At 49.7% G+C, this 16,974-nt stretch overlaps 1 protein-coding gene across 1 annotated transcript in view; it reads left to right on the forward strand.

Annotated features, from left to right (window-relative positions):
• Nucleotides 1-4,099: 4,099 nt before the first annotated feature.
• The window catches only part of RALGDS (ral guanine nucleotide dissociation stimulator), a 400,090-nt gene continuing 387,215 nt past the window's right edge, over nt 4,100-16,974 (forward strand). Inside the window, exon 1 of the mRNA XM_085613896.1 lies at nt 4,100-4,236. Within this exon, the coding sequence (XP_085470022.1) occupies nt 4,219-4,236 (18 nt within the window). The 5' untranslated portion in view covers nt 4,100-4,218. The remainder of the gene's footprint in view (nt 4,237-16,974) is intronic.

The raw sequence follows: 16,974 nt of genomic DNA on the forward strand, positions 1-16,974 counted from the left end.
ACAATATGTTACATTTCAGTGCAGTACAATGCAATATATTACAATGCAGAATAATGCAATACAATATAATAGAATACAATGTAGTACATTGAAAAATTTGCAGCATAATATAATATGGTACAATCCAAATGCAAAGAAGCACGGAGACTACAATACTACAAAACGCAATGGTCTATAATAGATTTTAAAACACGATACATTACATTAATATGCATTAGAAAAGTATAGTATAATTACAAAATAGTACAGTACGATGCAAAATAACAGAACTGTATATTCAGTGCCGCTGGAATTATGTAATAACAGAGGGCCAACAGCAGGATTGACTATGTTATGCGGCAAGGCTATGAAAATGATGCTTCACATCATGTAATTAAAAGGATATTATGACCAGACTGTGTAATATTATTATCTTGCTAGTATGGCATTATCCCACACATGTATGCAAAATAAATCCCAATGCTGTAGAAGATATATAGTTTTATATTAAAAAAGTATATGCATTCACCAGATCGTATTTAAAATGTTGTTCACCAACAATTAATGATTTTATGCTCCATGGAAGGACAGAAGTACCATTTTAATATTCTTCTTTCTACCTCCCAGAGTACAGTTACTTGGCGAAAAGAGAACATTGTTTCACCTATCTGAAATCTAGTCTAAACGTTCATGCATCCTAAGACAAATGTTGTGTCTCTTTAACTCGTGCCATCCCAGACGTGTTTAAAAACAAGTAATCTGGCAATTAGTTTTGTGTTTATTCTGTCTTCACATCAGCAGATCTCTGCACACAATTATTTACAGCAAGAAACATACCTGCAGAACATCACTGTACATTACACACTTATTAAGTAAACATTTTAATAGGAGACACCTGAAAGTCCAAAACTTCAGATCTTAAAGATTAGAATTATGTGTTTTCTTACTGAACTCAGAGTGCCCTCTTGAGCAACTCCTGTTTTGATAAGATGACATTGTGAACATAAAACTGTACCAATAGCATAATAAAATGTATACATTTCAAAGAAGCCCTCTTACGAACATGTCTGGTTGTATGTTGAATACATTTAAATGTATAGTGTCCCTGTTACCTCATACACACAAACAGCTTTCCCACAATCCATCAATTGGGGGTATAAAGGTTCTTGAGACAAAATTCTCTGTTCCCTAAAGCATGGATGGGGCAAACATGTGAAAGGTGATCAAATACCTTTTACAAAGAGCTGGGAGCTGTGTTTTGTTCCATGTGCAGGGTGGCAGTAATGTTTCATGACTTTGAACGCTAACTTACAGCAGGCTCTCTTCCCTCTTAGCCCTTCCAGCTCACCTGTCGCTTCACCTTTGGCTGCGCTGATGCTGTGAGCTCAAATGTTGCAAGTGCCACTTCCCTCTCTGTCCTGTAGTCACTCCTCATTGCCCCTCTTCTCCTTCCTGCCCTCAGCACCGGCTGCTGATGGTGTAAGCTGAGATGGTGCAGGTGTTACTGCCCTGCCCCTCTCTGTCCTGTAGTCGGTCCTCACTGCCCCTCTTCTCCTTCCTGCCCTCCGCACAGGCTGCTGCTGGTATAGGCTAAAATGGTGCAGGTGTGACTACCCTGCCCCCCTCTATCCTGTAGTCACTACTCATTGCCCCTCTTCTCCTTCCTGCCCTCAGCACCGGCTGCTGATGGTGTAAGCTGAGATGGTGCAGGTATTACTGCCCTGCCCCTATCTGTCCTTTACTTGGTCCAAACTGCCCCTTCTTTTCCTTCCTTCCCTCAACAAAGGCTGTTGGTGTAAGCTTAGTGGGTGTTAGAGTATTCCAGACTTATCCCGTCCCTCTCTGAATGTAAATACAACTTCCTGCCTCTCTATCACTCCACCCTTTCCTGCCCCACTCCCGACCCCTCCCCCCCAACCCTGATTCCACGGGATGGTCAGATGCTGGTGCAGGTATCTGCCTCTCCATGTCCCACTCTGTTGATTGTCTCTCACTTCCCATCCCTGCCTCCCCGCCTCCCCACTGCTCCATAAATTGTTTCTGCTAAATTATGCTAGATTTGTTCTCGCCCCCATCTGTCCTCGCCGCCCATACAGTGCACCCCTGCTTCTTCCAGCCACCCCACCTCTTATCATACTGCCCCTGTTGTAAGCTACAGTGCAGCTGCAGTGCTCACAGTCCTCTCTTCCCTGCCCCTCAGAAGATGTTTTCTGCCTTCCATCTCCCCAGTCCACCCTGCTTCCACTGCACCCCTGCATTAACTGACTTAAGTGCTGCTGAAGTAAGTGCTGCTCGAGTAAGTGCAGCTGAAGTAAGTGCTGCTAGAGTAAGTGCTGCTGGAGTAAGTGCTGCTGAAGTAAGCTCCGATGGTGCTGTTGGTGTCCTGAAATGCCCCCCTGCCCCTCCCTGAGCTGGTTGTGCCTCTCACTCCTTCACCTGCCCCTCCAGCCCCACCCTGTTCCGCCCGCCCCTCTGCCCCTCCATCCCCAGCATGAGCTCTGCTGCTGTGAGCTGAGACGATACTGCACGTCTCCCTGCCCCCAGTCCCCCCCCCGTCCCCGGGTCCTCCATGAGCTGTAAATGCCCCTCTCTCCTTCACCTGCCCCTCCCTTTTGCCTCCTGCCCCTCCATCCTCAGCATGAGCTCTGCTGCTGTGAGCTGAGATGAAACTGCACGTCTGCCGGCCACCTCCCACTCCCTCCGCTCCTTCATGAGCTGTAAATGCCCCTCTCTCCTTCAGCTGCCCCTGCAGCCCCACCAGGTTCCCTCCTGCCCCTCCTGCCCCTCTGCCCCTCCATCCCCAGCATCAGCGCTGCTTCTGTGCTCTGAGACGATGCTGCGGATCTTCCTACCCCCTCCTGCCCACCCCCTGGGTCTTCTATGAGCTGTAGATGCCCCTCTCTCCTTCCCCTGCCCCTCCAGCCCCTCCCTTTTGCCTCCTGCCCCTCCATCCCCAGCATGAGCTGCTGCTGTGAGCTGAGACGCTGCAGATCTTCCATACCCCCCCACCCCACCCCCTGGATCTTCTATGAACTGTAGATGCCCCTCTCTCCTTCACCTGCCCCTCCAACCCCTCCCTTTCCCCTTCTGCCCCTCCATCCTCAGCATGAGCGCTGCTGCTGTAAGCTGAGATGCTGCTGCAGTTCTCCCTGCCCCCCAGGCCCCTCCCCGCCTCAGCAGCAGTCTCGCTGAGCTCAGAGCAGCCGGATCTGTATTCCCAGGCAGGGGCCCGCGATAGTGAATGTATTTGTTATAAATCTGGTCACCGGCCGCTCCTTGCCACCCCCTCCTCGGCCATGGGGCCCCGGATAGGAGCAGCTCACGGTGGGATGAGCATCCCTGGGGAGCCTTCCTGGTGGGGGCCCCTCTGAAGGAGACCGGTGCCGGAGAATGCCTTTGTCGCGCCTTTGCTCCGAAGAGGGAGCGTGGCGCCACAGCCACTGCGAGGACCCCCACTCCGGGAACCGTCCCTTTACTCTGGACCCCCTCAGCCCCCTGCCCACGCGGAGGGACACCTACCTGTCCTGCTGGATGCCCTCTGCCCCCTCCCCCGGAGCACATTCCAGAAATAACGCGACATTTTCGGGGGCACAGTGCCAGCGCCAGGGATCAATCTCTTGAAATGACATTTTATTGAGGGGACACGTGCCAGCCGCCCCTGATAAGGAGCCGGGCTCTTCCCGGGCTGCCCTCGCCCAGTGCCCACTGCATGCCTCCGGAGCCTGCAGCTTTGTTGTCACCACGGTCCTCCCAGTGCCATGGGCAGGGGGTGTCTCAGACGGACTCCCCACCCCCAGCCTTCTACGGCAGCAATGACTTCACCCCTGGGGCGGGCAGCACCCCTCCCCCCTGCCCGGCGCACCCTCTGACTGCGGGAGGCCGCCGTCTCTGAAGGGCACCCCTAAACCCAACAGGAGTGCGGGGTCTTGGAGGGCTAGGTGGGCCTCTAGCGCAGAAGGGCACCCCTAAAACCAACAAAAGTGGGGGATCGTAGAGGGCTGGGTGGGCAGAGAACCCTGAGGAGCACCCCAAAACCAACAAAACTGGGGATTCGTGGAGGACTGGATGGGCAGAGAACCCCAAGGAGCACCGCTTCACCCACTAGGACTGCGCGCTCGTTGAGGGCAAGACGGCGCCCCCTAACCTTCCGACGGGCAGCCAGGAGCCCCCATCTACGCGGGACCCTCGCTGGAGCCCAATTCTATCAGGAGACCCCCCCGAAAGGATGACCGGGGGAGGATGATGCTCGAGACGCAGGTAGGTGTGTGTGTACGGGCGGGGGAGGGGGGAGGTGGGGTGGTGGGGGTGCGCCAACTGGTGTGTGGTAACTCGTGTCTCGGAGCGTGCAGAGCGGCAGCTGGAGCCGGTACAGAGCGGGCCGGGGGTGGCACAATCAGCGTGTATAGCGCGGGTCCCTGCCCACTCAGCTGCCCACACAGGGGCCTGCCTCTCATTCTCAGGGTGCGTAGATCCTCTTAGGGCGTATAAGAGATGTAGGGCACAGGGGTATATCTCCCATTCTCAGGGTGCGTATACCCTCCTAGGGTGCATCACAGGTGGGGGGCACAGGGGTATATCTCCCATTCTCAGGGTGCGTAGACACTCTTAGGGCGCATCAGAGGTGGGGGCACAGGGGTATATCTCTCATTCTCAGGGTGCGTAGACCCTCTTAGGGCGCATCAGAGGTGGGGGACACAGGGGTCTGCCTCATTCGCAGGGTGCGTAGACCCTCCTAGGATGCATCACAGGCGGAGGATTTAGGGGTCTGCCTCACATTCTCAGGTTGTGTAGACCCTCTTAGGGCGCATCACAGGCGGAGGACTCAGGGGTCTGCCTCATTCGCAGGGTCCATAGACCCTCCTAGAGTGCATCACAGGTGGAGGACTGAGGGGTCTGCCTCATTATCAGGGTGCGTAGACCCTCCTAGGGCGCATCACAGGCGGAAGACACAGGGGTCTGTCTCTCATTCTCAGGGTGTTTAGACCCTCTTAGGGCGCATCATAGGCGGAGGACACAGGGATCTGCCTCACATTCTCAGGGTGCGTAGACCATTCTAGGGTGCATCAGAGGCGGAGGACTGAGGGGCCTGCCTCTCATTCTCAGGGTGCGTAGACCCTCTGGGGGTGCATCACAGGTGGAGGACTGAGGGGTCTGCCTCATTCTCAGGGTGCGTAGACCCTCTGGGGGTGCATCACAGGCGGAGGACTCAGGGTTCTGCCTCTCATTCTCAGGGTGCGTAGACCCTCTGGGGGTGCATCACAGGTGGAGGACTGAGGGGTCTGCCTCATTCTCAGGGTGCGTAGACCCTCTGGGGGTGCATCACAGGTGGAGGACTCAGGGTTCTGCCTCTCATTCTCAGGGTGCGTAGACCCTCTGGGGGTGCATCACAGGCGGAGGACTCAGGGTTCTGCCTCTCATTCTCAGGGTGCGTAGACCCTCTAGGGGTGCATCAGAGGCGGAGGACTCAGGGTTCTGCCTCTCATTCTCAGGGTGCGTAGACCCTCTGGGGGTGCATCACAGGTAGAGGACTGAGGGGTCTGCCCCATTCTCAGGGTGCGTAGACCCTCCTAGGGTGTAAAACAGGCGGAGGACTCAGGGGTCTGCCTCTCATTCTCTGGGTGCGTAGACCCTCTGGGGGTGCATCACAGGTAGAGGACTGAGGGGTCTGCCTCATTCTCAGGGTGCGTAGACCCTCCTAGGGTGTATCTCAGGCGGAGGACACAGGGGCCTGCCTCTCATTTTCAGGGTGAATAGACCCTCATAGATTGCATCAGAGGCGGAGGACAAAGGGGTCTGTCTCTCATTCTCAGGGTGCGCAGACCGTCATAGGGCGCATCAGAGGCGGAGGACACAGGGGTCTGTCTCTCATTCTCAGGGTGCGTAGACCGTTCTAGGGTGCATCAGAGGCGGAGGACACAGGAACCTGTCTTATTCTCAGAGTGTGTAGATCATTCTAGGGCGCATCAGAGGCAGAGGACACAGCAGTCTGCCTCTCATTCTCAGGGTACATAGACCCTCCAGGTGCGCATCACAGGCGGAGGACACAGGGATCTGTCTCTCATTCTCAGAGTGCATAGACTCTCCTTGGGGGGGGGGGGGGGGCATCACAGGCGGAGGACTCAGGGGTCTGCCTCACATTCTCAGGGTGCGTAGACCATTCTAGGGTGCACCAGAGGTGGAGGACACACGGGCCTGCCTCTCATTCTCTGGGTGCGTAGACCCTCATAGGGCGCATCAGAGGTGGAGGACAAAGGGGTCTGTCTCTCATTCTCAGGGTGCATAGGCCATTCTAGGGTGCATCAGAGGCGGAGGACACAGAGGCCTGTCTCATTCTCAGGGTACGTAGATCATTCTAGGGCGCATCAGAGGCGGAGGACACAGCAGTCTGCCTCTCATTCTCAGGGTGCATAGACCCTCCAGGTGCGCATCACCAAGGCAGGACCTAAGGGTCTGTCTCTCATTCTCAGGGTGTTTAGATCCTCCTAGTGTGCATTACAGGCAGAGGACACAGGGGGTCTGTCTCCTATGCTCATTTTGCTTAGACCCTCCTTGGACGCATCAGAGGCGGAGGGCACAGGGGTCTGTCTCTCATTCTCAGGGTGCATAGACCTTCCTAGGGCGAATCACAGGGGTCTACCTCTCATTCTCAGGGCGTGTAGAGCCTCCTAAGGCGTGTATCAGAGGCAGAAGGCACAGGGGTCTGCCTCTCATGTTCAGCCTTCTTAGAACTTCATAGGGTGCATCACATGCGAAGGACACAGGGGTCTGTCTCTCATTCTCAGGGTGTGTAGACCCTCATAGGGTGCATCACAGGCGGAGGACACAGGAGTCTGCCTCTCATTCTCAGGGTGCGTAGACCCACCTAGGGTGCATCACAGGTGGAGGACTCAGGGGTCTGCCTCTCATTCTCAGGTTGCGAAGACCCTCCTGGGCGCATTACAGGTGGAGGACACCGGAGTATGTCGCTCATTCTCAGGGTGCGTAGACCCTCATAGGGTGCATCACAGGTGGAGGACTCAGGGGTCTGCCTCTCATTCTCAGGGTGCGTAGACCCTCCTGGACGCATCACAGGTGGAGGACTCAGGGGCCTGCCTCTCATTCTCAGGGTGTTTAGACCCTCGTAGGGCGCAGCAGAGGCGGAGGACTCAGGGGTCTGTCTCTCATTCTCAGGGTCCATAGACCCTCCTAGGGTGCATCAGAGCTAGAGGACACAGGGGTCTGTCTCTCATTCTCAGGGTCCATAGACCCTCGTAGGGCGCAGCAGAGGCGGAGGACACAGGGGTCTGCCTCTCATGCTCAGGGTGTTCAGACCCTCTTAGGACGCATCACAGGCGGAGAACACAGGGGTCTGTCTCTCAATCTCAGGGTGCGTAGACCCTCCTACGGCACATTGCAGGTGGAGGACACAGGAGTCTGTCTCTCATTCTCAGGGTGCGTAGACCCTCATAGGGTGCATCACAGGTGGAGGACTCAGGGGTCTGCCTCTCATTCTCAGGGTGCGTAGACCCTCCTAGGGTGCATCACAGGTGGAGGACTCAGGGGTCTGTCGCTCATTCTCAGGGTGTGTAGACCCTTCTAGGGTGCATCACAGGTGGAGGACTCAGGGGTCTGCCTCTCATTCTCAAGGTGCGTAGACCCTCATAGGACGCATCAGAGGCGGAGGACACGGGAGTCTGTCTCTCATTCTCAGGGTGTTAGACCCTCATAGGGTGCATCACAGGCGGAGGACACAGGAGTCTGTCTTTCATTCTCAGGGTGCGTAGACCCTCATAGGGTGCATCACAGGCGGAGGACTCAGGGGTCTGTCTCTCATTCTCAGGGTCCATAGACCCTCCTAGGGTGCATCAGAGGTAGAGGGCACAGGGGTCTGTCTCTCATTCTCAGGGTCCATAGACCCTTGTAGGGCGCAGCAGAGGTGGAGGACACAGGGGAATGCCTCTAATTCTCAGGGTATTTATACCCTCTTAGGACGCATCACAGGCGTAGAACACAGGGGTCTGTCTCTCAAGCTCAGGGTGCATAGACCCTCCTAGGGTGCATCACAGGCGGAGGACTCAGGGGTCTGTCGCTCATTCTCAGGGTGCGTAGACCATCTTAGGGCGCATCACTAGCTTTTAGTTCAGAGGTGATGTAAGAGAGTGAAGTTTGGGCTGTGTTTTAGAAGCAGGCATGTTCGTTTTTATTATGAGAGCCTATACCTTCCTGGACATGCTGAATTGTAGAAGCATGTGTGTTGTGCTTTCTCTTTGCAGATGTGTTTCTGCACTGGAGGGTATTTTCTATTGGTGCCTTGTCATAGGGGTATTTTGCAGATGTGCTGTGGTTTAGTAGTAGTTGCACTGAGTTATAGTGGTTCGCCACAGTTCACTGATGGGTGTCTTGCATTTCTGGAGCAGATGTGCTGTGATTTAGTAGTGGTTCCACTGCATTATATGTAGAGGCGCACCACAGTTCACTGATGGGTGTCTTGCATTTCTGTAGCAGACGTGCTGTGGTTTAGTAGTTGTTGCCCTGCATTAAATGTAGAGGCGCACCACAGTTCACTGATGGGTGTCTTGCATTCCTGTTGCAGATGTGCTGTGATTTAGTAGTGGTTCAACTGCATTATATGTAGAGGCGCACCACAGTTCACTGATGGGTGTCTTGCATTCCTGTTGCAGATGTGCTGTGATTTAGTAGTGGTTCCACTGCATTATATGTAGAGGCGCACCACAGTTCACTGATGGGTGTCTTGCATTTCTGGAGCAGATGTGCTGTGATTTAGTAGTGGCTCCACTGCATTGTATGTAGAGGCGCACCACAGTTCACTGATGGGTGTCGTGCATTTCTGTAGTAGATGTGCTGTGGTTTAGTAGTGGTTCCACTGCATTATATGTAGAGGCGCACCACAGCTCACTGATGGGTGTCTTGCATTTCTGGAGCAGATGTGCTGTGATTTAGTAGTGGTTCCACTGCATTATATGTAGAGGCGCACCACAGTTCACCGATGTGTGTCTTGCATTTCTGTAGTAGATGTGCTGTGGTTTAGTAGTGGTTCCACTGCATTATATGTAGAGGCGCACCACAGCTCACTGATGGGTGTCTTGCATTTCTGGAGCAGATGTGCTGTGATTTAGTAGTGGTTCCACTGCATTAAATGTAGAGGCGCACCACAGTTCACTGATGGGTGTCTTGCATTTCTGGAGCAGATGTGCTGTGATTTAGTAGTGGTTCCACTGCATTATATGTAGAGGCGCACCACAGTTCACTGATGGGTGTCTTGCATTTCTGGAGCAGATGTGCTGTGATTTAGTAGTGGTTCCACTGCATTATATGTAGAGGCGCGCCACAGTTCACTGATGGGTGTCTTGCATTTCTGGAGCAGATGTGCTGTGATTTAGTAGTGGTTCCACTGCATTATATGTAGAGGCGCACCACAGTTCACTGATGGGTGTCTTGCATTTCTGGAGCAGATGTGCTGTGATTTAGTAGTGGTTCCACTGCATTATAGGTAGAGGTGGCCTGCAGTTTAGTGATGATTGTCTTGCATTGATGTAGCAGACGTGCTGTGGTTTAGTACTTGTTGTACTGCATTATAGGTAGAGGCGCACCACAGTTCACTGATGGGTGTCTTGCATTTCTGGAGCAGATGTGCTGTGATTTAGTACTTGTGGCACTGTATTATAGGTAGAGGTGGGCCCCAGTTTAGTGATGATTGTCTTGCATCTTTGTAGCAGATGTGCTGTGGTTTAGTAGTAGTTGCACTGCATTATAGGTAGAGGTGGCCTGCAGTTTAGTGATGGTTGTCTTGCATTGATGTAGCAGACGTGCTGTGGTTTAGTACTTGTTGCACTGCATTATAGGTAGAGGTGGCCTGCAGTTTAGTGATGGTTGTCTTGCATTGATGTAGCACACGTGCTGTGGTTTACTACTTGTTGCACTGCATTATAGGTAGAGGTGGCCTGCAGTTTAGTGATGGTTGTCTTGCATTGATGTAGCAGACGTGCTGTGGTTTAGTACTTGTGGCACTGCATTATAGGTAGAGGTGGGCCCCAGTTTAGTGATGATTGTGTTGCATCTTTGTAGCAGATGTGCTGTGGTTTAGTAGTAGTTGCACTGCATTATAGGTAGAGGTGGCCTGCAGTTTAGTGATGGTTGTCTTGCATTGATGTAGCAGACGTGCTGTGGTTTAGTACTTGTTGCACTGCATTATAGGTAGAAGTGGGCTGCAGTTAGGGTTGATTGTCTTGCATTGATGTAGCAGACGTGCTGTGGTTTAGTACTTGTTGCACTGCATTATAGGTAGAAGTGGGCTGCAGTTAGGGTTGATTGTCTTGCATTGATGTAGCAGACGTGCTGTGGTTTAGTACTTGTTGCACTGCATTATAGGTAGAAGTGGGCTGCAGTTAGGGTTGATTGTCTTGCATTGATGTAGCAGACGTGCTGTGGTTTAGTACTTGTTGCACTGCATTATAGGTAGAGGTGGGCTGCAGTTAGGGGTGGTTGTCTTGCATTGATGTAGCAGACGTGCTGTGGTTTAGTACTTGTGGCACTGCATTATAGGTAGAGGTGGGCCCCAGTTTAGTGATGATTGTGTTGCATCTTTGTAGCAGATGTGCTGTGGTTTAGTAGTAGTTGCACTGCATTATAGGTAGAGGTGGCCTGCAGTTTAGTGATGGTTGTCTTGCATTGATGTAGCAGACGTGCTGTGGTTTAGTACTTCTTGCACTGCATTATAGGTAGAGGTGGCCTGCAGTTTAGTGATGGTTGTCTTGCATTGATGTAGCAGACGTGCTGTGATTTAGTACTTGTTCCACTGCATTATAGGTAGAGGTGGCCTGCAGTTTAGTGATGGTTGTCTTGCATTGATGTAGCAGACGTGCTGTGGTTTAGTACTTGTTGCACTGCATTATAGGTAGAGTTGGCCTGCAGTTTAGTGATGGTTGTCTTGCATTGATGTAGCAGACGTGCTGTGGTTTAGTACTTGTTGCACTGCATTATAGGTAGAAGTGGGCTGCAGTTAGGGTTGATTGTCTTGCATTGATGTAGCAGACGTGCTGTGGTTTAGTACTTGTTGCACTGCATTATAGGTAGAAGTGGGCTGCAGTTAGGGTTGATTGTCTTGCATTGATGTAGCAGACGTGCTGTGGTTTAGTACTTGTTGCACTGCATTATAGGTAGAAGTGGGCTGCAGTTAGGGTTGATTGTCTTGCATTGATGTAGCAGACGTGCTGTGGTTTAGTACTTGTTGCACTGCATTATAGGTAGAGGTGGGCCCCAGTTTAGTGATGATTGTCTTGCATTGATGTAGCAGACGTGCTGTGGTTTAGTACTTGTTGCACTGCATTATAGGTAGAGGTGGGCTGCAGTTAGGGGTCGTTGTCTTGCATTGATGTAGCAGACGTGCTGTGGTTTAGTACTTGTGGCACTGCATTATAGGTAGAGGTGGGCCCCAGTTTAGTGATGATTGTGTTGCATCTTTGTAGCAGACGTGCTGTGGTTTAGTACTTCTTGCACTGCATTATAGGTAGAGGTGGCCTGCAGTTTAGGGATGGTTGTCTTGCATTGATGTAGCAGACGTGCTGTGGTTTAGTACTTGTTGCACTGCATTACAGGTAGAGGCGGGCTGCAGTTAGGGGTGGTTGTCTTGCATTGATGTAGCAGACGTGCTGTGGTTTAGTACTTGTTGCATCTTTGTAGCCGGTACCTTGAATAGAATAGAATGTCTTGCGCTGTGGTTTAGTAGTACTTGCCCTGTATCAGGTAGAGGTGCGCCACAGGTACGTGATGGACGTCTTGCACTTTAGTAGTGAGTCCACTGCCTTTTATTTGAGGTGTTCTGCATCTTATTAGAGCGTGTGCTGTGCATCACTAGTAGTTGCTCAGTTTTAGTAGTTTACACTGCATTTTACAAGGGGGGGAGCTTTTTTCACCTGTGTGTGTTATAAAATAGATCGTCCTATAAAATAGTGAAGTGTGCGTTGCGGTGCGTTGTACGGTGCGTTATGCGATGCACCAGTGGACTGTATTTTAGGAGCTGGTGTCTGATATTTATTGGAGGTTGCTTTACTTCAGCAATGGGTGTGATGTTATTTAACAGGAGTTGTGGTATTTTCATGGCAGATGTGCTGTATTTTGGTCGCGGTGTGAGTTTTCTGGAGAAGGTGTGCTGTATCAAGCCAGGTGTTACTAGAGGTACTCCTGCACTGCAGTGGTATGTGCGCTCTATTACTGAGAGAGCTCTGTTATGTTCGTGGCTGTATTGATCAGAAGTGTCCTGATGGGCTGAAGTTTGGACGCTGATATCGTCAGTCCAGCCCCATCTTGACTGCCCCTTTCCATGACGTCACGGTAATCAACAAGCCCAGGTTTGGGATCCTCCGTTCTGCACTGGATTCTGGGATCTCACCACTGCCCTTAATGCCTGGTGGTCGAGTCTATTTGTGAATCATCACACCGTGTGACTTAGAGGATGCCAGAGCGGTGAGGGCAGTGCAGATGTTCGGCCGTATGCTGAGCGGTGTTCGGGAACTTGGTCGCCGGAAGGACATTTCTATCGTTGGTGCACTGGCTGAAGTGGCCCCAGGGTCAAAGATGTGAGGGGCCCATTGAGCTTAAATCACAACATATTTACCACCCAACTCATGGTCCTGGGAGGGCATTCCATTGCTTGCAGTGGGACCCCTAAAACACTTACTGCACCAATGGTTGGCCTGAAGAGTAAGGAGTGAATCTTCCCTTCCTGATCCCAGTTGGTCTTTGAGAAGTTCTTGACACTGCCCCCGGCATGGAAGTAACCTGTAAGTTAGCAGAATGTCTTCTTCTGAGGTCTTGGCTTTTAGCAGTCTCTTATTGAAGACCTATTGTGTACAAAACCAATACTTCGAGGGGACCTTTAGTCAGCCCATTGCTTATCATATGGTGGTTTTCCTGTCAATAACATTTGCTTGCTTTTTTTTCAATGGCTTTTCTTCCTCTTTTTGTGTTTGTCACTTCCCGGGAGCATTGCATCCTTACTGCCATTTTGATTATATGACTTGTATCCTTCCACTGCTCATGTCATGTAACTGCTTTTTTTCTTTTTCTTTGAGAACACATGAAAGAGCATGTTGTGCAGTGCTTAATTTGAGCCTGTGGTTTCAGGTGCTTAGCACCGCCACTTAATTGATTTCTGGTGCTTGGCACCAGGACGTAATTGAGAACACCGCACGTAGGACAGTCTGTCACATGGTGGCGCTGCTCATCTAATTTAGAGATTATCAGAACAACGGTTGTTTATGAATACAATATACATTACAAAATAGTAATACCTGCCTCCCCAGACTTTCCTTCAGCTTTGGTAACCTGGAATCATCTGAACTGTCGCAGTTGCAGGCGAGAGAAATGGTTAGTAATTGTTTTGACAGCTACGCCGGGGGCGATAGGTGGAGCACGCTGCAGTGGCCGCCTGGTCAGGGCCCTGGCACTTTTAATTTTACAAATTAAGCATTGATGTTTTGTCTTTCTCTATCACCACATGTGCTGCTTCCCACTCGTATTCTCACGCCCCAACATGCTTAGGTTCGTTCTCTGTCAGCTCACCTGCAAAAAGCATAACAACAGTTGCAATTGGGCAGGAGGAATTAAAGAGCAGACTTTAACTTTTTTTTTATTTCTGCCTTCCACATATTGCATGAAAGGCAAGGGCTTGGCAAACAAGGGCTGCATTTATGGTGCTGGGGAGGGTCAGGCCGCGGTACTCATTCAGCTAATGCTTGAGGCAGCAGGTGTACTCAGAGGGACTGGAAAGATGTCGCCAATTCTTGAGGCCCATCTTTCTGCTATTCGGGACGCTACAGACTATCACATGTCCGGAGCATTTGTTCCAGTTCTCATTCATGAAAGTAAACAACAAGCATTTTCCTTTAAACTCTGACTCTTCCTCAGACAGCTGTCATACTTTTGTAAATATTTGCAAAGAGTCCTCTCACTTTTATGAAAGCTGGAAAACCTGCAACAGACTTTTTAAATTCTGTTCAGTTTCATGTGTCAAATAAACCTGCCCATTTATAAAGATTGAAAATATTGAATTCAAATTTCTGTTTCAAGATACTTTAGAATATATGTTTGATTTTCATCCAGGACTTTGAAATGTTATTTTCTTTTACTTTTTAAACAATACTTTACAAACAAGCATTGGGAAAGTCAATGGCTTTATAAATGTGCCAGTGTTTGTTTGGTTTTGGTTCTAATGTATCTCAACATTGTGTGCATTCGATTTTAGTAGAATGCATGCTCTATTTTAGTAAAAGGTGGATTGCATTTCAGCAGGAAATCCCCTATATTGCAGCAGAGTCTGGTCCCTATTTCAGTAGAGGGCACATTGTATTTATATATTGTGTGTGCTCCATTTAAGATGAGCGTGTTCTGTATCTTACTAGTTGTTGTATTGAAGTAGGTGGGCGAGCCACTGAAAGCTCAAACTGGGCTCGAGCCTAAAGCCGGGCTCTGGTTCAGCTTGAAGTCCCATTTGAACCTCGAGCCCATGACGTGCCGCGCTTTCATGTTGCCTCTGCTTCCCACCCTCGCACTACCCAGGATGTGGCCTTTTGGCCAGAACTGCCATCTGTGGAACTGGGGAACCAGGTTCCAGTCTCGGCGTCGGCTCAACATCCTGTGATTCTGGGCAAATCCCTTAATCTCTCCTTGCCTGACAAAACATGAATGTGCCCTTGTTTAATGTAACTGATGCTCATGTAAAGCGCTTTAATACCTTTGGGAGAGTTGGTGCTATACATAAAAACTCAGAAAAATGCACAAGGAGGTAAAAGCAAAGCATTCACAAAAATGAAAAATGATACCGTTTAGTGATTGATTTGTGCAAAGTGAAACGAGAAAACATGGATAAATTGTGGCTTCCCCATTTAAATTGCTTGATATTAGGCAAATCTTTTCTGTCATCAAAATTACTTTTTCTTCATATATACATATGAAAGCATGTTCAAATACATGAGTTCAGAATACCAGCTGTACAAAACCTGTTGCGTTTGATTTATTAGACTGTAATGTTGTACTATAAGAATCTGAGCCAGATCCACGGTTCACACGACGGCTGTCTCGCCTCTTAGTTCAGTGATGGCACTGCCCCCAGGGTGGGCATGGGGCAGGAATGGTTCTAGGTTCATGTTTAAAAACTGTCACTTTTAATATGTACTTCTCAGTGCAGCGCTATCATGTGACATCTTAATGTCAAAGCGTCCACATGATACAGAAATACACTTTTTTTAAATTTCAATATACCTTATCATAGTTCACATGGTGTTTGCTTTGGATTTACATGGCAAACTTTTTCAGGGCTCGGCTCGTGCACGGGCTCTAACAACCAAGCCAGATCCTTGGCTCGCCTCTGGCTCGGCCCTCCCTGTACATTTCTTGGCTCGCCCACCTCTATATTGAAGTTTGCATAAAATGTGCGCCGTGACAGCGACTAGTACGCTCCGTTACAGTGATGTTTGTGTTATATTTTAGAAGCTGTTGGCCTTTCTTCAGTTGACTTGTGTCCTTTGTGTTAGTGGAGTGATGGCGCGTTTTGTATTAAACCAGCATTTACTTTTATTGAGTCTGTGCTGCTCTGTAAGACAGGGCATGCTGTACATTATTCGGGGTTTGCACTGTTGTTACATTCAATATGATAGACATTAGTAGGTGTTCAGCGGCTCAACACAAGGTTACTATATTTTAATACAGGCATGCCGCAGTGCAGTATTTTAGTATCAGGCATTCTCTATTTAGATGGAATTTGTGCCTTTTGGCTAGGTATGCACAATAGAAATGCCATATAAATACATACTTACATACATAATACATACATACAAATGAAACTCTTAGATATTATTGATGTCACAGCTTACAGGCAAGCAAACAGCATGATTCTGCAAAGTGTGGTATATATTTTTTATTAATACATCTATTTTGAAAGAATGCTCAGACTATGACATACTTATTCCACGCGTACTGCTGTAAGTGGCCTCTGCCCTGAGGAACCCATGCAGGCGTTTCATGCTTTCGCATCCCTCACTCATGTACGCTTGTGGGCAAGTTCTGTTATCAAACATTAAACTGCGCATGTACGTGCTGTAAAGAGGATGTATCGGTGCTTTGTGAATTCAGCAGTTTTCCTGACCCCTGCTTCCAAACCCATGATGAGAACTATGCTTTCTTCCAGCACACATGACAGCCTTCTTCAGAACCAATAGATTCAATATTGATCTATTTTATCGGTGCAGCGTTATTCCACAATAAGAATTTCATGGCAATAGTAGAAGGCACGTCGTGGCTTCAAAGCTTTGAATGAGGGGTCGGTATAACATCTGTATAATATCTGTGTGCAGGAGAGAGGGCATGAAGGTAATAAAAGAGAGTGTATGGGCAAGGCTGCCCTCTGCTGGTTATTAAGGGAACAGTCATCTACTGTTTCTTTAAAACCTCTGAGTGTTGGGAGCGCCTTTGAAGACCATGGAGTGGCTCATGGCTTATGATGACTGGCATGCCTTCTACTCCGACATTCAAACAGTTGTCGTTCTGTTTCTCCCTTTATACCATTCCTAACAGTCTAACCTCAGAGGGCAGAATGCTCTAATAGCCTTATAGCCCTTCTGCTTCTGGCTATACTGGTTGTTATTGGCCCTCTGCCTCGTTATAGGAGCCTGCCTGCAGCTCGGGCTGTAACTTGGATTCCAGGCCTTTAACAACCTGTACAGCCCTCTGTAGCGGACTATAATAGAGATTCTATCTCAAGTGATTTAGCGGTTAGGGAATGCAGGCATTTACTGCTGTCCAGCTGGCTTTTGCTTCAAGGAGGGGGCAGAGAAGGAATTATGACATGCCCTCTCATGATCCGCCTTTCCTCCTCTGTGAACTCCAGACAGATATGAGACTTAAAGGCAAGTATGCGCACTGAAGGTGTACACTCCCCCCAGAGGGCCTACGTGAGCCAGGTTGAAGTTCACTTCATGCTAGTGTCCCTCTGATCACGCC

This window comes from Triturus cristatus, chromosome 1_2, assembly GCF_964204655.1.
Source record: "Triturus cristatus chromosome 1_2, aTriCri1.1, whole genome shotgun sequence".
Taxonomy (NCBI): Eukaryota; Metazoa; Chordata; class Amphibia; order Caudata; family Salamandridae; genus Triturus; species Triturus cristatus.